The sequence below is a fragment of the Geotrypetes seraphini genome, chromosome 11, assembly GCF_902459505.1.
Source record: "Geotrypetes seraphini chromosome 11, aGeoSer1.1, whole genome shotgun sequence".
In the NCBI taxonomy this organism is placed as follows: Eukaryota; Metazoa; Chordata; class Amphibia; order Gymnophiona; family Dermophiidae; genus Geotrypetes; species Geotrypetes seraphini.
In genome coordinates, this window is record NC_047094.1 from 89,246,214 (window position 1) to 89,266,820 (window position 20,607).

General features: G+C 46.5%; 1 protein-coding gene across 6 annotated transcripts in view; it reads left to right on the forward strand.

Annotated features, from left to right (window-relative positions):
- Window positions 1–20,607, forward strand: part of DIDO1 (death inducer-obliterator 1) — a 679,850-nt gene that overhangs the window by 335,154 nt on the left and 324,089 nt on the right. For all 6 annotated transcript variants that reach the window (XM_033963660.1, XM_033963661.1, XM_033963662.1 and 3 more), the window contains one exon: window positions 1,218–1,424. In XM_033963660.1, the coding sequence (XP_033819551.1) occupies window positions 1,218–1,424 (207 nt within the window). The remainder of the gene's footprint in view (window positions 1–1,217; window positions 1,425–20,607) is intronic.

A 20,607-nucleotide genomic window follows, 5' to 3' on the forward strand; every position in this document is an offset into this window, starting at 1 on the left:
TGAGATCCTTTTTTCCTAGAAAAAAAAAAGCACTGCCCATTTAGATCTGGTCCCTTCACAAAGGATAATAATGACAACCACTGGGAGAGGACCAAAAATAGCCTTGAATGAACTCCTTTATGCTTTACAAACAAAACAAAAAAAACACAAGAGATAAAAAAGGGTGTGGGGAGGAAGCCACCACCCAGCCAGGTGTTGCAAACAAGCTACAAAATAAAGCACAGATGAAAGTTCAAGAATAAAAATTCCAAAGATTAGTTAGGACCAGGACAGGCAAAGCCCACCTCGCCCTTCTTCCTACCTGCTCTGGTTTATTTTGATCGTGCGGTTTTTTTTTGAGCTGGAGAACAGACCATGCCACTCACTGCTACTCCTGCAGCCGCCAAACGTCAACAGACAGAAAGGGAGACGAGCATGTGTGGCCCTCATAGAGTCAGAAGGGTGTGCGTGTCCGTATCCCCCATGGACAGGCCCTTCTCCCCTCTGCCCCCTTCAGCTTTCTTACCCCTTAGAGTTGACCTGCTTTTGTTGTTCTTTATTTGGTTTTCTTTTGCTGTCACCGAGCTCCCAGGAAAGGAGAGCTGCCATAATGTCTGATCTCGGCTGGAATGCAGGCCAGTGAGTGCAGGAGAGAGAGTTTGGTTAGCACAGGGGGGGAGGGAGGACAACAGAGCTCGTTAGGCAGCTTTCCGCCTCGGGGGAGGGAGAAAAGCAGAGGCTGCAAGGCACAGGAATGGTTAACCCCAGAGGTGTGTGCAGACACAGAGAGCCGTGCACTGGGGAGAGAAAATGAGCAGTGGGAGACTAAAGCATGCTGGGGATCGCCCTCTGAGATGCAGCCGTTGTGTTCCTCCTTCCTCTCTGGCTGCTCATTCAGGAGGCAGACAGAAAGAGATGTCCGCTAGTAGGGCCGGCTCTACCTTTAGCTAGTGGTGGGGTAAGGAAGGAATTTATCCAGAGTCCTTGGCCGGTCCGTGTATGCACAGTTTGTAGAGATGCCGTATCACTCTAATTTGGAAGCCCATGTCAGGCATAAGCACTACAGCACTTCCGAATCAGCCAGGCCGATTTTTTTTAAAAAGCAAATCGATTTGAATCGTGAATCGGGCAGCACTAGTGATTACACCAGGCCATGTGGAAGCCTCACAGAGTATATTTGTTGTCTTGTATTTTCTCAAGGTTTTAATAATTTGAATTGATTGTGCTTCAATTTTCAGGTCACTGAATGTCATGGAGTTCCAAAGTGCATCGGGCCTGGTTGTTGTAACCTAGCTCAGCCTGATTCTGTATACTGCAGCAATGATTGCATTCTCAAACATGCTGCTGCAACCATGAAATTTCTTAGTGCTGGTAAAGAATCAAAACCAAAAGAGAAAGTCAAATCCAAGTTTGAAAGAGCCACACCTCCAAAAATTCAGCCTCAGGTATGTAAGTTCATAGATCCCTCTGACCAGTTTTTGGTCCTTAGTAAAATAGCAGATCTTGATAACTATTATGGTTTTGCAAGATACACGTTAGATAGTTTGTTTGACATACAGGTATATATATAGGTTACCATATTTTAGTCTGGAAAACCCCGGACACATGACCCAACTCTATTCTGCCTCCAACTCCACTCCATTCCACCCCAGCCACGCCAAGTTCAGCCTCCAGACTCACCCTATTCTGCCCCATCCCATCCCGCCCCCAGCCCTCCCCCACAAAGCCTCCTCTCTTCCCCGACAAGCTCTGGCCACGTCTAGAGGGCCTGGAAAGAAACAAACAAAACCCCCCCACAACATTTCTTAATGTCTCACTAGACCTGTCCAGCTCTGTGGGTTGTGAGTCTCAATGCTGGGTAGTAACTAGTTCTTGTACAATCCCACTTTATTCCGGGACCAGTGGGTTATTTCCATCTACCCTCCAGGATTTTGTAGGAAGCCTCAAGCTTTAGAAACTTAAACCCATCCCCCTCATACCTCATCACTGTGCGAGTTCCTCCGTCTTCCTTCCTCAAAACAGACTGTAGGAGCTTATCTTCTCTGCTTGTGTTTCATTTCGCATAATTTCAGTATTTTGCATCCGCGGTTTTTTCACTTGTGCTTCGAGGACATTCTTGACTGTGAGAGATCGCAGACTGTTCAAAAAAGTCTGCTTCTAGGGGGTTCCCTGCTTGTCAGTAAGCCCCTTGGACAGCCTGCACATCAGATCGGGGCTCAGGGACTGTTCCCATGGGAGCTTGTTCACCCCAGGTTCATCTGCTAGTAGGTAGAGCACATGCTGAGTGATTTTGTGGAGGCACAACCGGGATTGGAGCCAGACTGCATGGCGTGTCTCTGGCCGTGGAGGATAGGCCGATGGGGCAGTCAGAATATTTGAAATCCAGTTTTCCAGTTCTTTGAGGCAAAGGATTTTCCTGTGAGCTGTTTCAGCTCTGTCTGCAGTGTTTTCTATTCAGCACATATCAGCGATTTTGGGGGTTCTTTTTTTATCTTTAAAATTTTTATTAATTTTTAAAGCAGAAGAAAACAGCCATATAGCCACATACAATTTGTAACAATGCATCCAAGAAGCACAAACAATGCCAAAGCATAAAGATAAAGCTAAACAACAAAATCCCTTACAAACAACTCTACAATCCCCCTCCCCCCAGACAGCAGAGGTAAAACCCTCCAAACCCCCCCTCCCAATCCATCTCATCCATCATCCCAAACAAGAGACATAGAAAAAAACAGTTCCCAATTCAAAGATAGCATATAAGGTGTCAGAATACAATTAAAGACCTTTCAATATATCCCACAATTTATGCCAAGTAGCACTAAGACCCTACGGGAGCCCGACGTTTCACCACAGCCAATCCCATTTTGCCCAATGACATTAAACGGGTAGTCCAGTCAACATATGTAGGAGTAAGGTTGTTTTTCCAATGATTCGCTATTAGACATTTTGCTGCAGCAAAACCTAGGTGAAGGAACTGAGTTTGCCACGGATAATCCCTACCAGTATCAAGGCCCAGCAAGCATACTTGTGAAAAGTCTCCCACCGACCCTCCCGTAAGTGTGGCCAAAGCATGAATCACACACTGCCAAAAGGGGCGTATTGCCCATTCCCACCAGATGTGTAAAAAGGACCCCACCCTATTGATCCGATACCTGTGTAAACATTCTGTGCAAGCACGCTGGTGTATTATACCAGCGTGTGAGGGTCACATGATGCAATGAGGAGCGAGGTCGCACGTTTTTCTCGCTCCCAGGCCCCCGCCGATACCCTGCTCAAATAACCTATTTTGCAGCGGCTCCAGCACACGGTGCGGTTACTAAGAGGATCGGAAGTGCATGGATCCCTTTGTGTCCAAATCCGGCGGCGACATGACGAGCAGGTCGGTGGCTAAGACCAGGGACAAGACGCGGCCTGCTGAAGAGAAAACAGGAGAGCCATGCGTAGCGCCGGCAGTGGAGTTCACGGAGAGCCAGATGCGGCAGCTTGCGGCATTGTCGCAGCTGAAGAAATTATCCACACAGCTGACCCATATGGAGGCACTGTTGGGGAAGACAATAGTGCGGACCACAGAGTTGGAAATGAGAGTTTTGGGCACAGAAGATTCAGCTCGGGCGCTTACATTGCATCTTGCCAGATTGGAAAAACGCTTGGCAGAGAGTGAGGAGAAGGTAGAAGACCTGGAGAATAGGTCAAGGAGAGACAGTCTTAGATTTATTGGATTGCCGGTGACTCAGCTTTGTGGTCCCTCGATTGCTTATTATAATGAGGTGGTGAGCGGTGGTTCCTTTCCGCATTTTTAAAATGAGGCATCTATAGCTCTTTTGCTTAAACCTGGTAAGGCTGCTGATCTCCCCAGTTCGTATAGGCTTATTTCTCTAATCAATGTCGATGTTAAGCTTTTCTCCCATATTTTGGTGAATAGACTCCTTCCTTATATCCCCCTGTTGATTCATGGGGATCAAGTGCATGCACAGTTTCGTTCCGGGGCAGCAATTAGTGTTGAACGTGCATAAGATCTTGCCCTGGCTCATGCTCAACATGTAGAGGTTCCAACTTTGTGAGTTTAGACGCGGCCAAAGCATTTGACAATGTGTCGTGGTCCTATTTGTATTCTACGCTGGATTATATTGGTGTTTCTGGGTTTTACCAGGCAGCTTTATGCGATTCCCATGGCTTCCCTTTTGGTCAACGGGACATCCTCTGAGAAATTTCCTATACATAGGGGAACTCATCAGGGTTGCCCCATATCCCCTTTGCTTTTTATTCTTACCCTGGAACCTTTATTATGTACTTTGCAGAAATTTGCGGAGGTAAGAGGCTTGCATATTGCGGGGCAGGAACTAAAAATACTGGCGTTTGCAGATGACTTACTGCTTATACTCACGAACCCGGCCCGCTCTCTTCCTGTGGCTTTGGATTTGATAGAGGAATATGGGTTTAATTCGGGCTTGATTATTAATCTTGATAAATTGGTGGCTTTGCTGTCTCATCTTTCCATTCGTCGTCAGTGGGAATGTGTGTTTCCATTAACAATGGACCGAAGCTCTTGGAGTTTTAATTCCGTATAATCTCCCTACTTTATATGCTATTAACGTGGGGCCCTTGTTCAGTTCCTTGTCTGCGAAGCTGCGTATGGGTAGAGTTGCATTGCTCAACATGATTGTGATCCCTTCTTGGTTATATATCTTTCAAGTCCTCCCTTTGTATTTGTTACATCGAGACGAGACCATGAGTATATTTGTTCTCTTCAATATTTCATTTGGAGGGATCGTCGAACGCGACTATCTTATCTGCAGACGGTGTGCCCGCTCTATAAAGGGGGTCTGGGATTGCTTAACCTTCGCTATCTTACTATTGGTTGTGGAATGCGCCATATCAATGACTACTTTAGGGGAACGTCTGATTTTTCTAATACCGCCTTAGAAATTACTTGTTTTCTGGGGGATCACTTCAGTGCTTATCTGCATTCCATTTCTTCACCCTCCCCCTCTCATCGGGGGCTTCAGATGTTTGGTTTACCTCTGAGGTGTGTCTGGGCATGGCTGTGCAGTGCCGTTTTCATGGAATGGGAGGCAATGGGGCTGATCTACTTGTTTCACTTGGTTCATCGGTATGGTATAGTGAAGCCCTTTGCCCAGCTATGTCAAGAATATGGCTTGACTGGCAGAGATCAGTTTGCTTATTTGCAGATTCACCATTATGTGGCTTCCCTTCAGTGAACCAATTTGGGTACTGATAGACGGGAACTCCTGTCTGTGGCCTATACCCTTGGTGCTCAAATGGCGGTTCCCCTCAGATTTCATCATCACTATCTGAAGGATGGGACCCCATTGCCTGACTATGCCAGATATCAGACTGCCTGGGCTCAGGATCTCGGTGTAGCACTACCCAATGGTATCATTGTAACTGCTGTTACTAAATTGCCTTCATTAAGGAAATATGTATATTTTTTTGAAATGCAATACAAATTGTTATTTCGACTTTTTGTTTCACCCAAATGGGCATATCTGGCTAAGCTCCACCCTTCTGCAGATTGTGACATGACATTTGGAAGCTACACTTGGCCATATGTTTTGGTCTTGCCTGGATGTTCAGGTCTTCTGGAATAGCCTGTTTGCATTTATCAGACGCATTTGGAAGATGTCTGTCCGTCTTACACCTGAACTTCTTTTTGGAGTTCCACCTCCTCATCACCCTCGACAGCCTGGCACTAGGGCTTTCTTGCGGTGGTTTATTCAGTCTGCTTTCAAATGTATTCTATTGCATTGGTTGGAGCCAACAGCTCCCACGCTTTCCCTATGGAGGGTCCAGATGATTAATCTGCTTGCTTGGGAATGTCGGAGTATCCTGGACCTCTCATCTGTGCGTGACCTTTCTTTTACGGCTACCTGGGAACCCTTCTGGAACACTATGACTCCTGTGGCCAGGAGTCGGATTTTGAACTGTTGAATGTGTAATCCTAAATACTGGTGCTTTCCCTAAATGTTCTGCCTTTGGATACTGTTTGATTTGTTAGTTATAGTGGGACTCCGGAAAGGGAGGGTGGGTGGAGGGGGGGGGAGTTTGATAGTTGAAAATTGCTTGAGCTCTGTTTGCTGTGAGGATTGATGGATCTGTGTGTGTACCAAGCTTGGCTCAATAAAAATTATTTAAACATAATACCAGCGTGTCAGAACCTTATATGCATTTTCCTGTACCAAAGCACAAGAAGATGCTCGATATACCTCCCTGCACATACTCTCCCATTGTTTAGCAGTATAACACTGTCCCAAGTCCCGTTCCCAATGTACCTTATAAGAGAAATGGGTGCAGAATGCTCCCTCCAATATTTATTTAACACCAAGATAGGGCGAGGGACCTTTTGCAAAACCAACCACAAATTTTCTAAATGCTCATGCTCCAGAGGTGATCTAGAGTCCCATCCTTGAGTATGCATAAAATGTCGTATCTGATAATATGCCAAATAGTCCCCAGACGGCGACTCATATTTCCTCCTGAGCTACTCAAATGGTAAAAACCCCATAGGCCCCAATAAATCTCAAAAGGTGAGCTCCCCTTTTTTGGCCCACCGAAAGAAAACTACATTATCCCGACCCGCTGGGAATAGCGGCTCAGACTGTATATCTGCCAGAGAAGACACCAAAGCCCCATTCCCCAATTTAGTCCAAACCCGTATTCACAACAGGCCAAGGTGCTGGAGGAAATGATCATTAACACCCTGAATACAAGTATGTTATCCCAGGACAAGCAGGCAGCATATTCCCACATATGGGTGACGTCACCGACGGAGCCCCGCAGCGGACAGCCTCGAAAGCAAACTTGCTTGAAGATCTCGAACTTTCGAGCACTGCACCGCGCCTGCGCGCGTGCCTTCCCGCCCGAACTAGGGGGCGCATCTCCTGAGAGGATCCTCAGTTCGTTTATTTCCGCGGAGACAAGAAGACACGTTTTCTTTCTCTGCAGCATTGCCTTCTCATCACCGCGGCTGTTTCTTTTATTTTAAAGTCGGTCGCTGTGTTTGTCTTTATTTTTTCTTTTCTTTTTCTCTTGAATAAAAAAAAAAAACAACTTTATTTTTTCTTTTTTTGTTCGGCCGTCGAGCTTTGGGCCTAGGCCTAGGCTCCTTCGTTCGACACGGACTTAATTTTTTCCATGTCCCGGCCTCTTACCGGGTTTAAATGTTGTCGACAGTGTAATCGGGTGATTTCGGTCACCGATCCCCACTGCCGTTGTTTACAGTGCCTGGGTTCTTCTCATTCCCAGGAAGACTGCGACATGTAACACAGAAACATCCACCTTCACTAATATTACCTCTACAGAATTCCTTCGCTCCACTAGTGCACTGCGATACTCAGGAAAACAGAAGGGAGGTGGGACTGGAACCAATGAAAGAAACTCAAGAGAACAAGAGCACCCTAAGTACAAATAAAAAAGCCAAAAACAGAAAACTATTACTGTTGGGAGATTCCATCATCAGAGGCATTAACCTTGGAACACAGGGCGAGGAGTCCAAAATAGTGAAATGTCTTCCAGGATCCTCAGCTACCAGGAGTTCCAGGCAAATACTGACTATAATTAAGGAAGAAACTAAGGATTTTAACACTGATGTTGTTATCCATCTGGGAACAAATGACCTGGCCAACAACTCCACACTTGCAGCACAGAAAGCTTTTCGGGAGCTTGGTGAGGGCGTGAAACCTTTTGTAAAGACTTTAGCTTTTTCTGAAATACTGCCTGCATATGGAAAAGGAGAGCAAAGAATGAAAAACACAGAGGACTTTAATAGATGGCTCAGAGCCTGGTGTCATCAAGAAGGCTTCAGGTACATAGGAGGATGGGGAAATACATGGAAGGACAAGAAGCTATATTGCACTGATGGGCTACATATTACTACAGCAGGAAAAAGAAACCTTGCAGAGAAATTTAGACAATATTTTTCTAGGCATTTAAACTAGAAGGTGGGGGTGGTGTATGTAGAGACCACCCCCGGCAAAAGAAAAGATGTGATAGTAGTAAAGGCTGCAACAAAAGCAATATCAGCAACTCATTTCTTAGTATTGCAGCGGAAAGTGAAACGACACAAAAATCCATACGAAAAAGGAGATTATCGCTGAAAAATAGCTGGAAAGCGATGACCACAAATGCTCGCAGTCTAAGCAACAAAGTTCATGATCTGCAAGCCCTGATATTAGAGGCAGATCTAGATATTGTTGCTATCACAGAGACATGGTTCAGTGAATCACATGGATGGGATGCAAACATACCGGGATATAATCTTTTTAGGAAGGACAGAGATGGTCATAAAGGTGGAGGAGTAGCTCTCTATGTAAAGATCAATATCCAAGCGACCGAAATGCAAGGGACCTGGGGAGAGGAAGAAGCGATATGGATTGCTCTGAAAAGAGAAGATGGAACTTCTATCTACGTGGGTGTAGTCTACAGACCTCCGACTCAATCGCAGCAAATTGATAAGGATCTGATTGTGGATATCCAAAAGTTTGGAAGGAAAGAGGAGGTTCTGCTGTTGGGAGATTTCAACCTGCCGGATGCGGACTGGAATGTTCCGACTGCGGAATCGGAAAGAAGTAGGGAGATTGTGGATGCCTTTCAAGAGGCTCTGCTCAGACAAATGGTGACGGAACCCACAAGGGAAAAAGCGATATTGGATCTGGTCCTCACAAATGGAGAGAGTATCTCTAATGTTCGAGTGGGTGCTCACCTGGGTAGTAGCGATCATCAAACGGTTTGGTTTGATATAACGGCTAAAGTGGAGAGCGGCCGCACGATACTTAAAGTCCTAGATTTCAAACGTACGGACTTTAATGCAATGGGAAAGTACCTGAAGAAAGAGCTGTTAGGATGGGAGGACATAAGAGAAGTGGAAAGACAGTGGTCTAAGCTGAAAGGAGCGATAAAAATGGCTACGGACCTTTATGTGAAGAAAATCAATAAAAACAAGAGAAAAAGGAAGCCGATATGGTTCTCCAACCTAGTGGCTGAGAAAATAAAGGCGAAAGAGTTGGCGTTCATGAAATATAAAAAAACCCAAGAAGAGGAGAGCAGAAAGGACTACAGGGTGAAACTGAAAGAAGCCAAGAGAGAGATACGTTTAGCGAAGGCACAGGCGGAAGAACAAATGGCTAAAAATGTAAAAAAGGGAGATAAAAAATTTTTCAGATATATTAGTGAAAGGAGGAAGATAAAAAATGGAATTGCTAGGCTAAAAGATGCTGGGAACAAATATGTGGAGAGTGATGAGGAGAAAGCAAATGTGCTAAACAAATACTTCTGTTCTGTGTTCACAGAAGAAAATCCTGGAGAAGGACCTAGATTGTCCGGCAAAGTTACACGAGAAAATGGAGTAGATTCTGCGCCGTTCACGGAGGAGGGTGTTTATGAGCAACTTGAAAAACTGAAGGTGGACAAAGCGATGGGACCAGACGGGATCCATCCCAGGATACTAAGGGAACTCAGAGAGGTTCTGGCGAGTCCTATTAAAGACTTGTTCAACAAATCTCTGGAGACGGGAGTGATTCCTGGGGATTGGAGGAGAGCGGATGTGGTCCCTATTCATAAAAGTGGTCACAGGGATGAAGCAGGAAACTACAGGCCGGTGAGCCTCACTTCAGTTGTTGGAAAAATAATGGAAGTGTTGCTGAAAGAAAGGATAGTGTATTTCCTTGAATCTAATGGGTTACAGGATCCGAGGCAACATGGCTTTACAAAAGGTAAATCGTGCCAAACGAACCTGATTGAAATTTTGATTGGGTGACCAGAGAGCTGGATCAAGGACATATGCTAGATGTAATTTACTTGGATTTCAGCAAAGCCTTTGATACAGTTCCTCATAGGAGGCTGTTGAACAAACTTGAAGGGCTGAAGTTAGGACCCAAAGTGGTGAACTGGGTCAGAAACTGGCTATCGGCAGGCGCCAGAGGGTGGTGGTTAATGGAAGTCGCTCGAAGGAAGGAAAGGTGACTAGTGGAGTCCCTCAGGGTTCGGTGCTGGGGCCAATCCTGTTCAATATGTATGTAAGTGACATTGCTGAAGGGCTAGAAGGAAAAGTGTGCCTTTTTGCAGATGATACCAAGATTTGTAACAGAGTAGACACCGAAGAGGGAGTGGAAAATATGAAAAAGGATCTGCAAAAGTTAGAGGAATGGTCTAATGCCTGGCAACTAAAATTCAATGCAAAGAAATGCAGAGTAATGCATTTGGGGATTAATAATAGGAAGGAACCGTATATGCTGGGAGGAGAGAAGCTGATATGCACGGACGGAGAGAGGGACCTTGGGGTGATAGTGTCCGAAGATCTAAAGGCGAAAAAACAGTGTGATAAGGCAGTGGCTGCTGCCAGAAGGATTCTGGGCTGTATAAAGAGAGGCGTAGTCAGTAGAAGGAAGAAGGTGTTGATGCCCCTGTACAGGTCATTGGTGAGGCCCCACTTGGAGTATTGTGTTCAGTTTTGGAGACCGTATCTGGCGAAAGACATAAGAAGACTTGAGGCGGTCCAGAGGAGGGCGACGAAAATGATAGGAGGCTTGCGCCAGAAGACGTATGAGGAGAGACTGGAAGACCTGAATATGTATACCCTAGAGGAAAGGAGAGACAGGGGAGATATGATTCAGACGTTCAAATACTTAAAGGGTATTAACGTAGAACAAAATCTTTTCCAGAGAAAGGAAAATGGTAAAACCAGAGGACATAATTTGAGGTTGAGGGGTGGTAGATTCAGGGGCAATGTTAGGAAATTCTACTTTACGGAGAGGGTGGTGGATGCCTGGAATGCGCTCCCGAGAGAGGTGGTGGAGAGTAAAACTGTGACTGAGTTCAAAGAAGCGTGGGATGAACACAGAAGATTTAGAATCAGAAAATAATATTAAATATTGAACTAGGCCAGTTACTGGGCAGACTTGCACGGTCTGTGTCTGTATATGGCCGTTTGGTGGAGGATGGGCTGGGGAGGGCTTCAATGGCTGGGAGGGTGTAGATGGGCTGGAGTAAGTCTTAACAGAGATTTTGGCAGTTGGAACTCAAGCACAGTACCGGGTAAAGCTTTGGATTCTCGCCCAGAAATAGCTAAGAAGAAAAAAAAAAAAAAAAAAAAAAAAATTTAAATTGAATCAGGTTGGGCAGACTGGATGGACCATTCGGGTCTTTATCTGCCGTCATCTACTATGTAAGATTGTCATCGCTGCTTTACCCTCACTCCACGAGCTTTTCAGCGGCGTTGTGCTCAATTTTTTCAACTTTTCGGTATGGAGCAATCTTCGGATCCGGCCTCGACCGTGGCGGCTGTCCCGGTCTCGAAGGCTTCGACTCCGACGACCTCGACACCTGTGGTCTCGAAGGCCTCGACCCAGACTCCGGCTGGAGTTTCGGTCTCGAAGGCCTCGACCTCTTCTACTTCGGTTGCCTCGAAGACGACGTCTTCCACGAAGTCTTCTACGGGGGGTAAGTCTCCGAGTTCCCTTTCAGGTGCCGTATCCAAGAAGCCACCAGAGTCCTCGGCACGTCCACTTTCAAAGCGTACCTCCAAGATAAGGGAATACTCACCTTCGAGGTCGCCCTCTTCGGAGCGTACTGCTGCACATACGAGGTCAGAATCTTCTGTCTCGGTGCCGATGCTGGAGGACATGTTAAAATCTATCCTCACCACTCAGATTACCTCTTTAGTGGCTCAACTGGTCCCATCCTCGACCTTGCCTCGGGCTGACCAGCCTGTTACTCAACCGGAGCTTCCAGTCTCCCGAAGCCGATCCCGAACACCGAAGAACATTTCTTCATCGGAGTCGTCTCCGGGCTCACCTCCTCCGAAGCACCGGTCGAAGCATTCAAGACCTGTTGCTTCCAAGCTTCGGAGGGAGTCTTCGACATTGGATACCGAGGTTTCTTTACCTCGCTCTTCAAAGACGAAGCATGGATCTCGACATCGAGCCTCCACTCGAAGCCCTTCTCGATCCAGAACACCGTCGAAGCCAGTCCGTCGAGACAGTTCTCCACACACCTCAACTCATTCTATACAACGTACACCTGGTACTTCTCCATCCAGGAGTTTGAAAAGGAAACATTCTCTTACTCCACCTCACAGTGCAGCTTCTTCTGTCACTATGCGTCTGGAATCAGACCTTTCCACATACTCTAGAGAGGCTTCTCCATCCTATTCAGTTCAGCCTAAATCTCGCAGTGGCTCTCCTGAGGAATCATCTGATCCAAAATCAGTTTCTTTTGCCAAATTTATTTTTGACATGGGCCAAGCTCTTAAGCTAGACCTTCATTCAGACTCTAAATATACTCCTGAATACTTAGCAGATATGGAGCTTCCCCATCCACCTAAAGAGTCACTCAGATTACCTATGACTCCTGTTCTGCAGCAGACCTTCACTCGCAATATGGAAACTCCTTATTCTATCACTGCTATACCATCCAAATTGGAATCTCGTTACAGAACGGTCCCATGTAAAGGATATGAAAAGTCTCAACTTTCTCATCAATCTCTGGTGGTAGAGTCATCATTGAAAAAAGCACATCCCTCCAAGATTTACGCTTCAGTTCCTCCTGATAGGGAAGGCCGTACCATGGATAAATTTGGTCGACGTTTATACCAGAATTCTATGATGGCAAATAGAGTTCTCAATTATAACTACATTTTTACGTCCTACTTCAACCATTTTCTAAAGATTTTATCTTCATTTTACCCGGACATCTCTACCAATCGCCTATCAGAATTTAAAAATATCCTTAAGACTCTTTCTCAGTTGAGACTTTTCATGTTACAAGCTTCCTATGATGCCTTTGAACTCTCGTCTAGAGTATCTGCATTTGCTGTAGCCATGCGTAGGTTAGCATGGTTACGTATAGTGGACATGGATCCTAACCTTCAGGATAGATTGGCGAATCTTCCTTGTCAAGGAAATGAGTTATTTGATGACTCTATTGAGGCGGCTACAAAGCGTCTTTCAGAACATGAGCGCTCTTTTGCTTCCCTCATCCGCCCAAAACCTAAACCTGTACCAACTAGAGGTTTCAAACAAACTCCACGTCGCTATCCACAGAAAACAACTCCTGCTTTTTCTAGACCTCCTGCTCGTCGGCCTCCTCCACAACAACGACAACAAAAGTCTCAGACCCCTGCTGCCACCAAGCCTGCTCAGTCTTTTTGACAATCTCGACCTGAGCATTCAAATTTCTCTGTTTCCAAATTCTCCCCTCCCCATAGGGGGTCGCCTGTCCACATTTTATCATCAATGGGAGCTCATAACATCAGATCTCTGGGTACTTACCATCATACGAGAGGTATACTCTCTTCGACTCCTTCAGGTGCCTCCAGATCGCCATCCAAGAGAGTGTCTTTCAAATCAGTCGCATCTTCCTCTTCTTCTTCAAGAAGCTCGAACTCTTCTTCTTCTGCGAGCAGTGGAGGAAGTTCCTCTCTCCCAAAGGAACTCGGGATTCTACTCCCGTTATTTTCTAGTTCCCAAAAAGACGGGGGATTTGCGACCGATTTTGGATCTCAGAGCTCTCAACAAATATCTAGTCAAAGAGAAATTTCGAATGCTCACTCTGCCAACTCTATATTCCTTGATGGATCAAGGGGATTGGATGTGCTCCCTCGATCTCAAAGAGGCCTATACTCATATCCCTATTCATCCAGCATTTCGCAAGTACCTCAGATTCCAAGTAGGAAATCTTCATCTTCAGTACAGGGTTCTCCCCTTCGGACTGGCTTCTTCCCCCAGAGTTTTCACAAAATGCCTTGTGGTTGTGGCTGCAGCTCTTCGCAACCAGGGTCTCCAAGTATTTCCATACCTAGACGACTGGCTCATCAAGGCTCCCTCTCTTTCAGGGGTTATTGCAGCGACCCAACAGACTATTCTTTTTCTACAAAGTCTGGGATTTCACATCAATTTTCCCAAATCTCAGCTGACTCCTTCTCAGTCTCTCCAGTTCATAGGAGCAACTCTGGACACCATCAATCTGAGAGCATACCTTCCACAACCACGTCAGGAGGCTCTCCTTCAAATTTCCCAACAATTCTTCCAACTTTCCACTGTTCCAGCAAGGAAAATGATGGTTCTACTCGGTCACATGGCTTCTACAGTTCATGTGGTTCCTTTTGCCAGACTTCAGCTTCGCATTCCTCAATGGACACTGGCATCTCAATGGCAACAATCAGTGGATCCTCCAACTCGACTAATTTCCATCACTCCTTCATTAAAGAAGTCTCTCCGTTGGTGGATGCTCTCTTTGAATCTTTCAAGAGGTTTACTGTTTTACCCTCTTCCTCATCAGAAGGTCCTCACAACCGACTCGTCAATGTACGCATGGGGAGCCCATGTGGACGGTCTTTGCACTCAAGGGCTCTGGACCCAAGCAGACCGGAAGTGTCCTATAAATCTGTTGGAACTCAGAGCGATATTCTATGCTCTCAAAGCTTTTCAGCATCTACTTCACGACATGGTGATTCTAGTACGTACCGACAATCAAGTAGCCATGTATTATGTAAACAAACAGGGAGGGACGGGATCTCATTCCCTCTGTCAAGAGGCTCTGAAATTGTGGCAGTGGGCGATTCTTCACAACATCTTCCTCAGAGCAGTTTATATTCAGGGTCAACACAACTGTTTGGCGGACAAATTGAGTCGTCTTCTACAACCTCACGAATGGACACTCAATTCTCCTACTCTTCGCCAAATTTTTGCTCGTTGGGGGACTCCGCAGATAGATCTGTTTGCGTCACCTCTCAACTTCAAACTGCCTCAATTTTGCTCCCGCATCTATACTCCTCAACGTCTCGAAGCGGATGCGTTTCTACTGGACTGGAGGAATCAGTTCCTTTATGCTTTTCCTCCGTTTCCTCTGATTCTCAAGACTCTGGTCAAGTTAAAATCAGACCATGCCACCATGATTCTGATAGCTCCTCGGTGGCCCAGGCAACCTTGGTTCTCCCTTCTACTTCAACTCAGCACCAGGGAGCCTCTACTTCTACCAATATTTCCTTCTCTACTCACGTAGAATCAAGGATCTTTGCTTCATCCCAATCTACAGTCTCTACATTTGACAGCTTGGTACCTTTCTCTATAACAGACTTTTCTCAATTCTCTCCGTCTGTGCAAGATATTTTACTTGCTTCCAGAAAACCATCAACTAGACAATGTTATGGTCAAAAGTGGACAAGATTCTCTGCTTGGTGTTCTACACATAATTTACCACCCAGATCTGCTTCCTTGACATCAGTTCTGGACTATTTACTTCATTTATCACAATCTGGACTTCAGACTACATCTATCCGAGTCCACCTTAGTGCTATAGCTGCTTTTCATCAGCCTTTGGATGGAAAATCCCTTTCTGCACACCCTATGATTTCTCGTTTTATGAAAGGACTTCTCAATCTCCATCCTCCTCTTAAACCACCTCCTGTGGTTTGGGATCTCAATGTTGTTTTAGCTCAACTTATGAAATCTCCTTTTGAACCACTTGACAAAGCTCATCTCAAGTATCTCACTTGGAAAGCTGTGTTCCTGATCGCCCTCACTTCTGCTCGTCGTGTCAGTGAGTTACAAGCGCTAGTGGCTGATCCACCTTTCACAGTTTTTCACCATGACAAGGTTGTTCTCCGTACTCATCCTAAATTCTTGCCTAAAGTTGTTTCAGAATTTCATATCAATCAGTCTATTGTTTTGCCTGTATTTTTTCCAAAGCCTCATTCTCACCCAGGAGAGGCGGCTCTTCATACCTTGGACTGTAAACGTGCTTTGGCTTTCTACCTGCAACGCACTCAGCTTCACAGAACGTCTCCTCAACTTTTCATATCTTTTGATCCGAACAGGTTGGGTCGTCCTATATCGAAGCGTACCATCTCCAACTGGATGGCTGCTTGCATTTCTTTTTGCTATGCTCAGGCTGGTCTTCCTCTGCAAGGTCGAGTGACGGGCCACAAAGTTAGAACTATGGCGGCATCTGTAGCTTTCCTCCGATCAACTCCTATTGAGGAAATCTGCAAGGCTGCCACTTGGTCCTCGGTTCATACTTTCACCTCTCATTATTGTCTGGATACTTTATCCAGGAGGGATGGCCATTTTGGCCAATCTGTTTTGCAAAATCTTTTTTTGTAAATTGCCAACTTCCCTCCATCCCTTTTTACTTAGCTTGGAGGTCACCCATATGTGGGAATATGCTGCCTGCTTGTCCTGGGATAAAGCACAGTTACTTACCGTAACAGTTGTTATCCAGGGACAGCAGGCAGATATTCCCACAACCCTCCCACCTCCCCTGGTTGGCTTCTTGGCTAGGTATCTGAACTGAGGATCCTCTCAGGAGATGCGCCCCCTAGTTCGGGCGGGAAGGCACGCGCGCAGGCGCGGTGCAGTGCTCGAAAGTTCGAGATCTTCAAGCAAGTTTGCTTTCGAGGCTGTCCGCTGCGGGGCTCCGTCGGTGACGTCATCCATATGTGGGAATATCTGCCTGCTGTCCCTGGATAACAACTGTTACGGTAAGTAACTGTGCTTTGCGGTCCAGAAACCCAAAGCCTATGTATCAGCATCATCAAACCCCCACTCCCCTGCTCCAATTGAACCCCACTTTTATAGTCACCAATAGTCCAATCCAAGATCATTCTTATCTGAGCAGCCTGATAATACCACCAAAGATTGGGCACCCCTCCCCCATCTGTTTTTGAGATAATCTAGGAGGCTTATGCTGCCAAATAAATCTCCACCACGCAGCACTTAGTCTAGCTATATCTGCCGGAGGCACCAGGACAGGCAAGGTTTGAAACAAAAATAACAATCGGGAAAGAACATTCATCTTAACAATGATTTTGGAGGTTCTTAAAAAGGGAGTTTTGGGTGGTTTCCCTGCTTACCCTACCTCTTCCAACCTCTAAAATCCCCAAAACGCCATTTTTTTAAGGGTTCCTGTGGTTTTACCAGGCTATTTTTAGTCAAAATTGGCACCTACAATGACCATCTTGGATTTTTCCCGATTTGAATTTAAATATATTTTTTATACTTCCAAACTTTATTTTTTCAAGAAAACTGCATAGATGGCCTCCCCAGGGCATAATGGGATGGATTAATGCCTCATTTGCGGTGGATAGCTGTCTGATGTGCAGCCATGTTCCACATGTGCTGTGACCCACTAGGGGTGCAATGATTGTCCAGGTTCAGTGCCTTCAACCTCCAAGGAGGTTCTTCTAGCGCCTTCTGCCCCTACACCTGCAAAAATGGAATTGGGGGCCCTGTGGAGTTCATGGCGATATTTCGACAAAATGCAAGCGAGTCTGTCAATAAACCTCGTAAATCCTCCAAACAGTCCAAAACTGATGTGCAGAAGCTGGCTGCCACTGTGGAGGATGGGTTTTCTTCTGAATTTGTGAATATGTTTTATCAGGCATACTTAGTTAAAAAGTTTCTGCTTGTTTCCCTTCTGCCGGCCGGTGCCAGTCATAGGGGCCCCTGCTCCGATGGACCAGGGTCTTTTCTCTTGCCTTCCTTTGGGGGTGTCGGCAGGTAAGCCGGGCTATGCCCATTATTGCCCCAGTCACTCTTTCCATACCTCTACATTCGCTGGAAGGCACTGCGGTGATCGCAAATGTGGCAGATCTCCAGGATCCAGAGCAGTGCGGAGCCCTTGATTTGGGGGAGGATTTGGGGCTGAATTTTTAAGTCACACACCTTGTTGATTTGATCTCTTAATCTCTACAGGAATTGAAGCTGCAGGCTGAGCAGCCTGTCACTGCAGAATGTTCCCTCATGAGTGTCTAAAGGCCACAATCTGCCTCCTTTCCTGATCATCCTGACCTTGTTCGCATTCTTAGGGATATTTGGGAGACTCCTGAGGGGTCCTTGAAATGTGCTCATGCCATGGCACAGCCTTGTTTCGGATGCATTTAACAAGCACTTTGCTTCTCCCAAAGTGGATTCCTCGGTGACGCAGGTCACCAATGTGCACATCTCATCCCAATGATGGGGAATAGTCCTGAAGTTTGTTCAGGACAGACGTGTGTATTTTGTCCTTAAATATCTGTTTGATTCAGCCACTGCTTGTATCAAGATGGCATCAGCCTCTCTTTTCATGACTTGAGCATGCCATTCCAAGCTGCGCCATGATCCTGATGCTGTGGTGCTTCGCGACTTAGATTTTCTTATCTCCAGAGTAGATTATATGGCTGATGCCTTATAAGACATCTTGAAAGTTTCGCCAAGCTTGCCATATATTCTGTTTTGGCTTGCAGAATGCTCTGGATCTGGCAGTGGTCTGGCGATTCATCTTCCAAAGCGACCTTGAGTCGGTTGCCCTTTAAGGGACAGCTGCTGTTTTGCCAATTCTGTAAGGTCTGGATGACCTTATAGCCATTGTGCAGGATCGCAAGCCCAAGTCGCTGCCTATGAATAGATCCCACCCTGCCAGGGATTCTGGACATTCTAATTTTTGTCCCTTCAAGTGCGCTTGTCCGTACTTGGGCTCTTCCTTGAGACAACAGTCTTCTTCATCTGGCGGACCTGGATTCTTCAGGTCTTGATGCCAGCAGTCCATGGGAAGTTGGCCGGTGGCATCAGTAAAGAAACAGTTCTGACGTCAGGCTAGTGTCTCCTCCCTCATGCATCGGGGCGGTTGTCAGCCTTTCTGGCAGAATGGCAGGCCATTACCTCTAACTGCTGGGTCCTGGAGGTTCTCAGGGATGGCTACAGGCTGGAGTTTCTCTCTCTTCTGACCAAGTATTTTCTGGATTCCTCTGCGGGCTGCCCCAAGAAGGTGATTTGGATGCAGACCACAGTCCCCAGGCTTTGCAGGGGCCTTCCCCTATGGATTTCAGATTGGGTGATTCTGTATGGATTTGAGTCTCAAAGGCTGGGGAGTGGTGTGTATGACCGTCCCTGTTCAAGGCCAGTGGGTGCCCTCAGAGTTTTAATGGTCAATCAATCATCTGGAGCTTTGGGCGATTTGGCTGGCTCTTCTCTGTTTTGAGAGTCATCTCCGTCATTGAGCCATCTGTCTTTCCTTGGACATGCCATGCCAATGGCTTATGTCAATCGGCAAGGGGGCACGAGGAGCCCCTTTCTAAGCATGGAGGCTCAGCTTCTCTTCTGGTGGGTGGAGAGACACCTTGTGGTGTGTTCAAGCTGATTTTCTCAGTTGTGAGACACTAGTCCCTGTAGAGAGGTCCCTGTCTTAAAGAGTGTTCAAGTGCTTAGTAGCTCAGTGGGAGTGACCTCATGGCGAGCTAATGTTTGACTTCATGGTGACTGCGGCCAAGAAAGCTGTTCAATTCATTAGTCACAAGGCCAGCAGCGAAGGTCTGGACGCTCTGGTCAGCCCTGGCCATGGAAAGGTCTCCTCTATCTTCCCTCCGTGGCCGATGATAGGGTATCTGTTGAGGCAGATAGCGGCCCATGAAGGTCCAGTGATTTTGGTTGCACCCGATTGGTCAAGGTGACTATGGTATGCAGGCTCCAGCAGGATCATGGGCTCCAGTTACCTTGTCATTATCGTCTTCTTACACAGGGTGGTATGCAGGCTCCAGCAGGATCGTGGGCTCCAGTTACCTTGTATTTTATCGCCTTCTTACACAGGGTCCAGTTGCGATGTTTGGTTTTATGGCACGGCTCATGAGCGCGTGGCCTTAACTAGCTGGGGCTATTCTTTGGCTGTGATTGCCAAGTTGCTTCACAGCAGATAGAAGGCCACAGTAGTGACCTATATGAAGGCTTGGAGGTGTTTCCAGTCCTGGTGCACCCTGAAACAGGAGATCCATCTTTCCCATCTATTCCTAGTCCTGGAGTTTCTGCAGGATGTCCTGAAGAAGGGCATAGCGATAGCTTCGCTCTGGGTACAGATTACTAGTCTCATTGGCAGCTCATCCGGATGTAGCTTGTTTTGAATGGAGCACTCTGTTTCTTAGGCCACCCTTGCACCTTCCCTGTCCAACCTGGAATCTTAATCTGGTTCTTCACTCTCTGGCTCATCCGTCATATTAGCCTCTGGTGCAGGCGTCTCTGATGGATCTCATGATCAACATGATCTTTCTAGTGGCTATTACCTCAAGCCCTTAGGGTTTCAGAGGTTCAGGCCCTCTCCTTCAGTGATCCTTTTCTGCATATTACGGATTCTGCTGTGATGCTGAGTACTGTTCCTTCTTTTCTTTCAAAAGTGGTTTCCACTTTCCATGTGAATCAGGAAGTCTGGCTTCCTGCTTTTGCTTCCTCTGGTTCGAGGAAGCAGGACCGAGTGTTGCGGTCCTTGAATGTGCTCAGTTCGAGGGAGCAGGACCGAATGTTGCGGTCCTTGAATGTGCATAGAATTTTGTTGTAGTACCTGGAGGTCACCAGTGAATTTCACCTCTCTGACCATCTGCTTGTTCTGCAGGTCCTGCCTGCAAAGATAGGCTGGCTTCTAAGGCCACCATTTCCTGATGGATCCATATGGCCATGGCGGCTGGAAAGATGCCTCCCTCTTGCGGTGAGGGCTCATTCAACTAGTGGCGTGTCATCCTGTTGGGCAGAGTCGTTGGCTGTTTCTCTTGATGACATTTGCAGGGCTGCTCCCTGGTCTTCCATACATTCACCAAGTTCTACAGGATTGATGTGGCGGTCAAGCAGGATGCTGCTTTTGGTGCCTCTGTTTTGG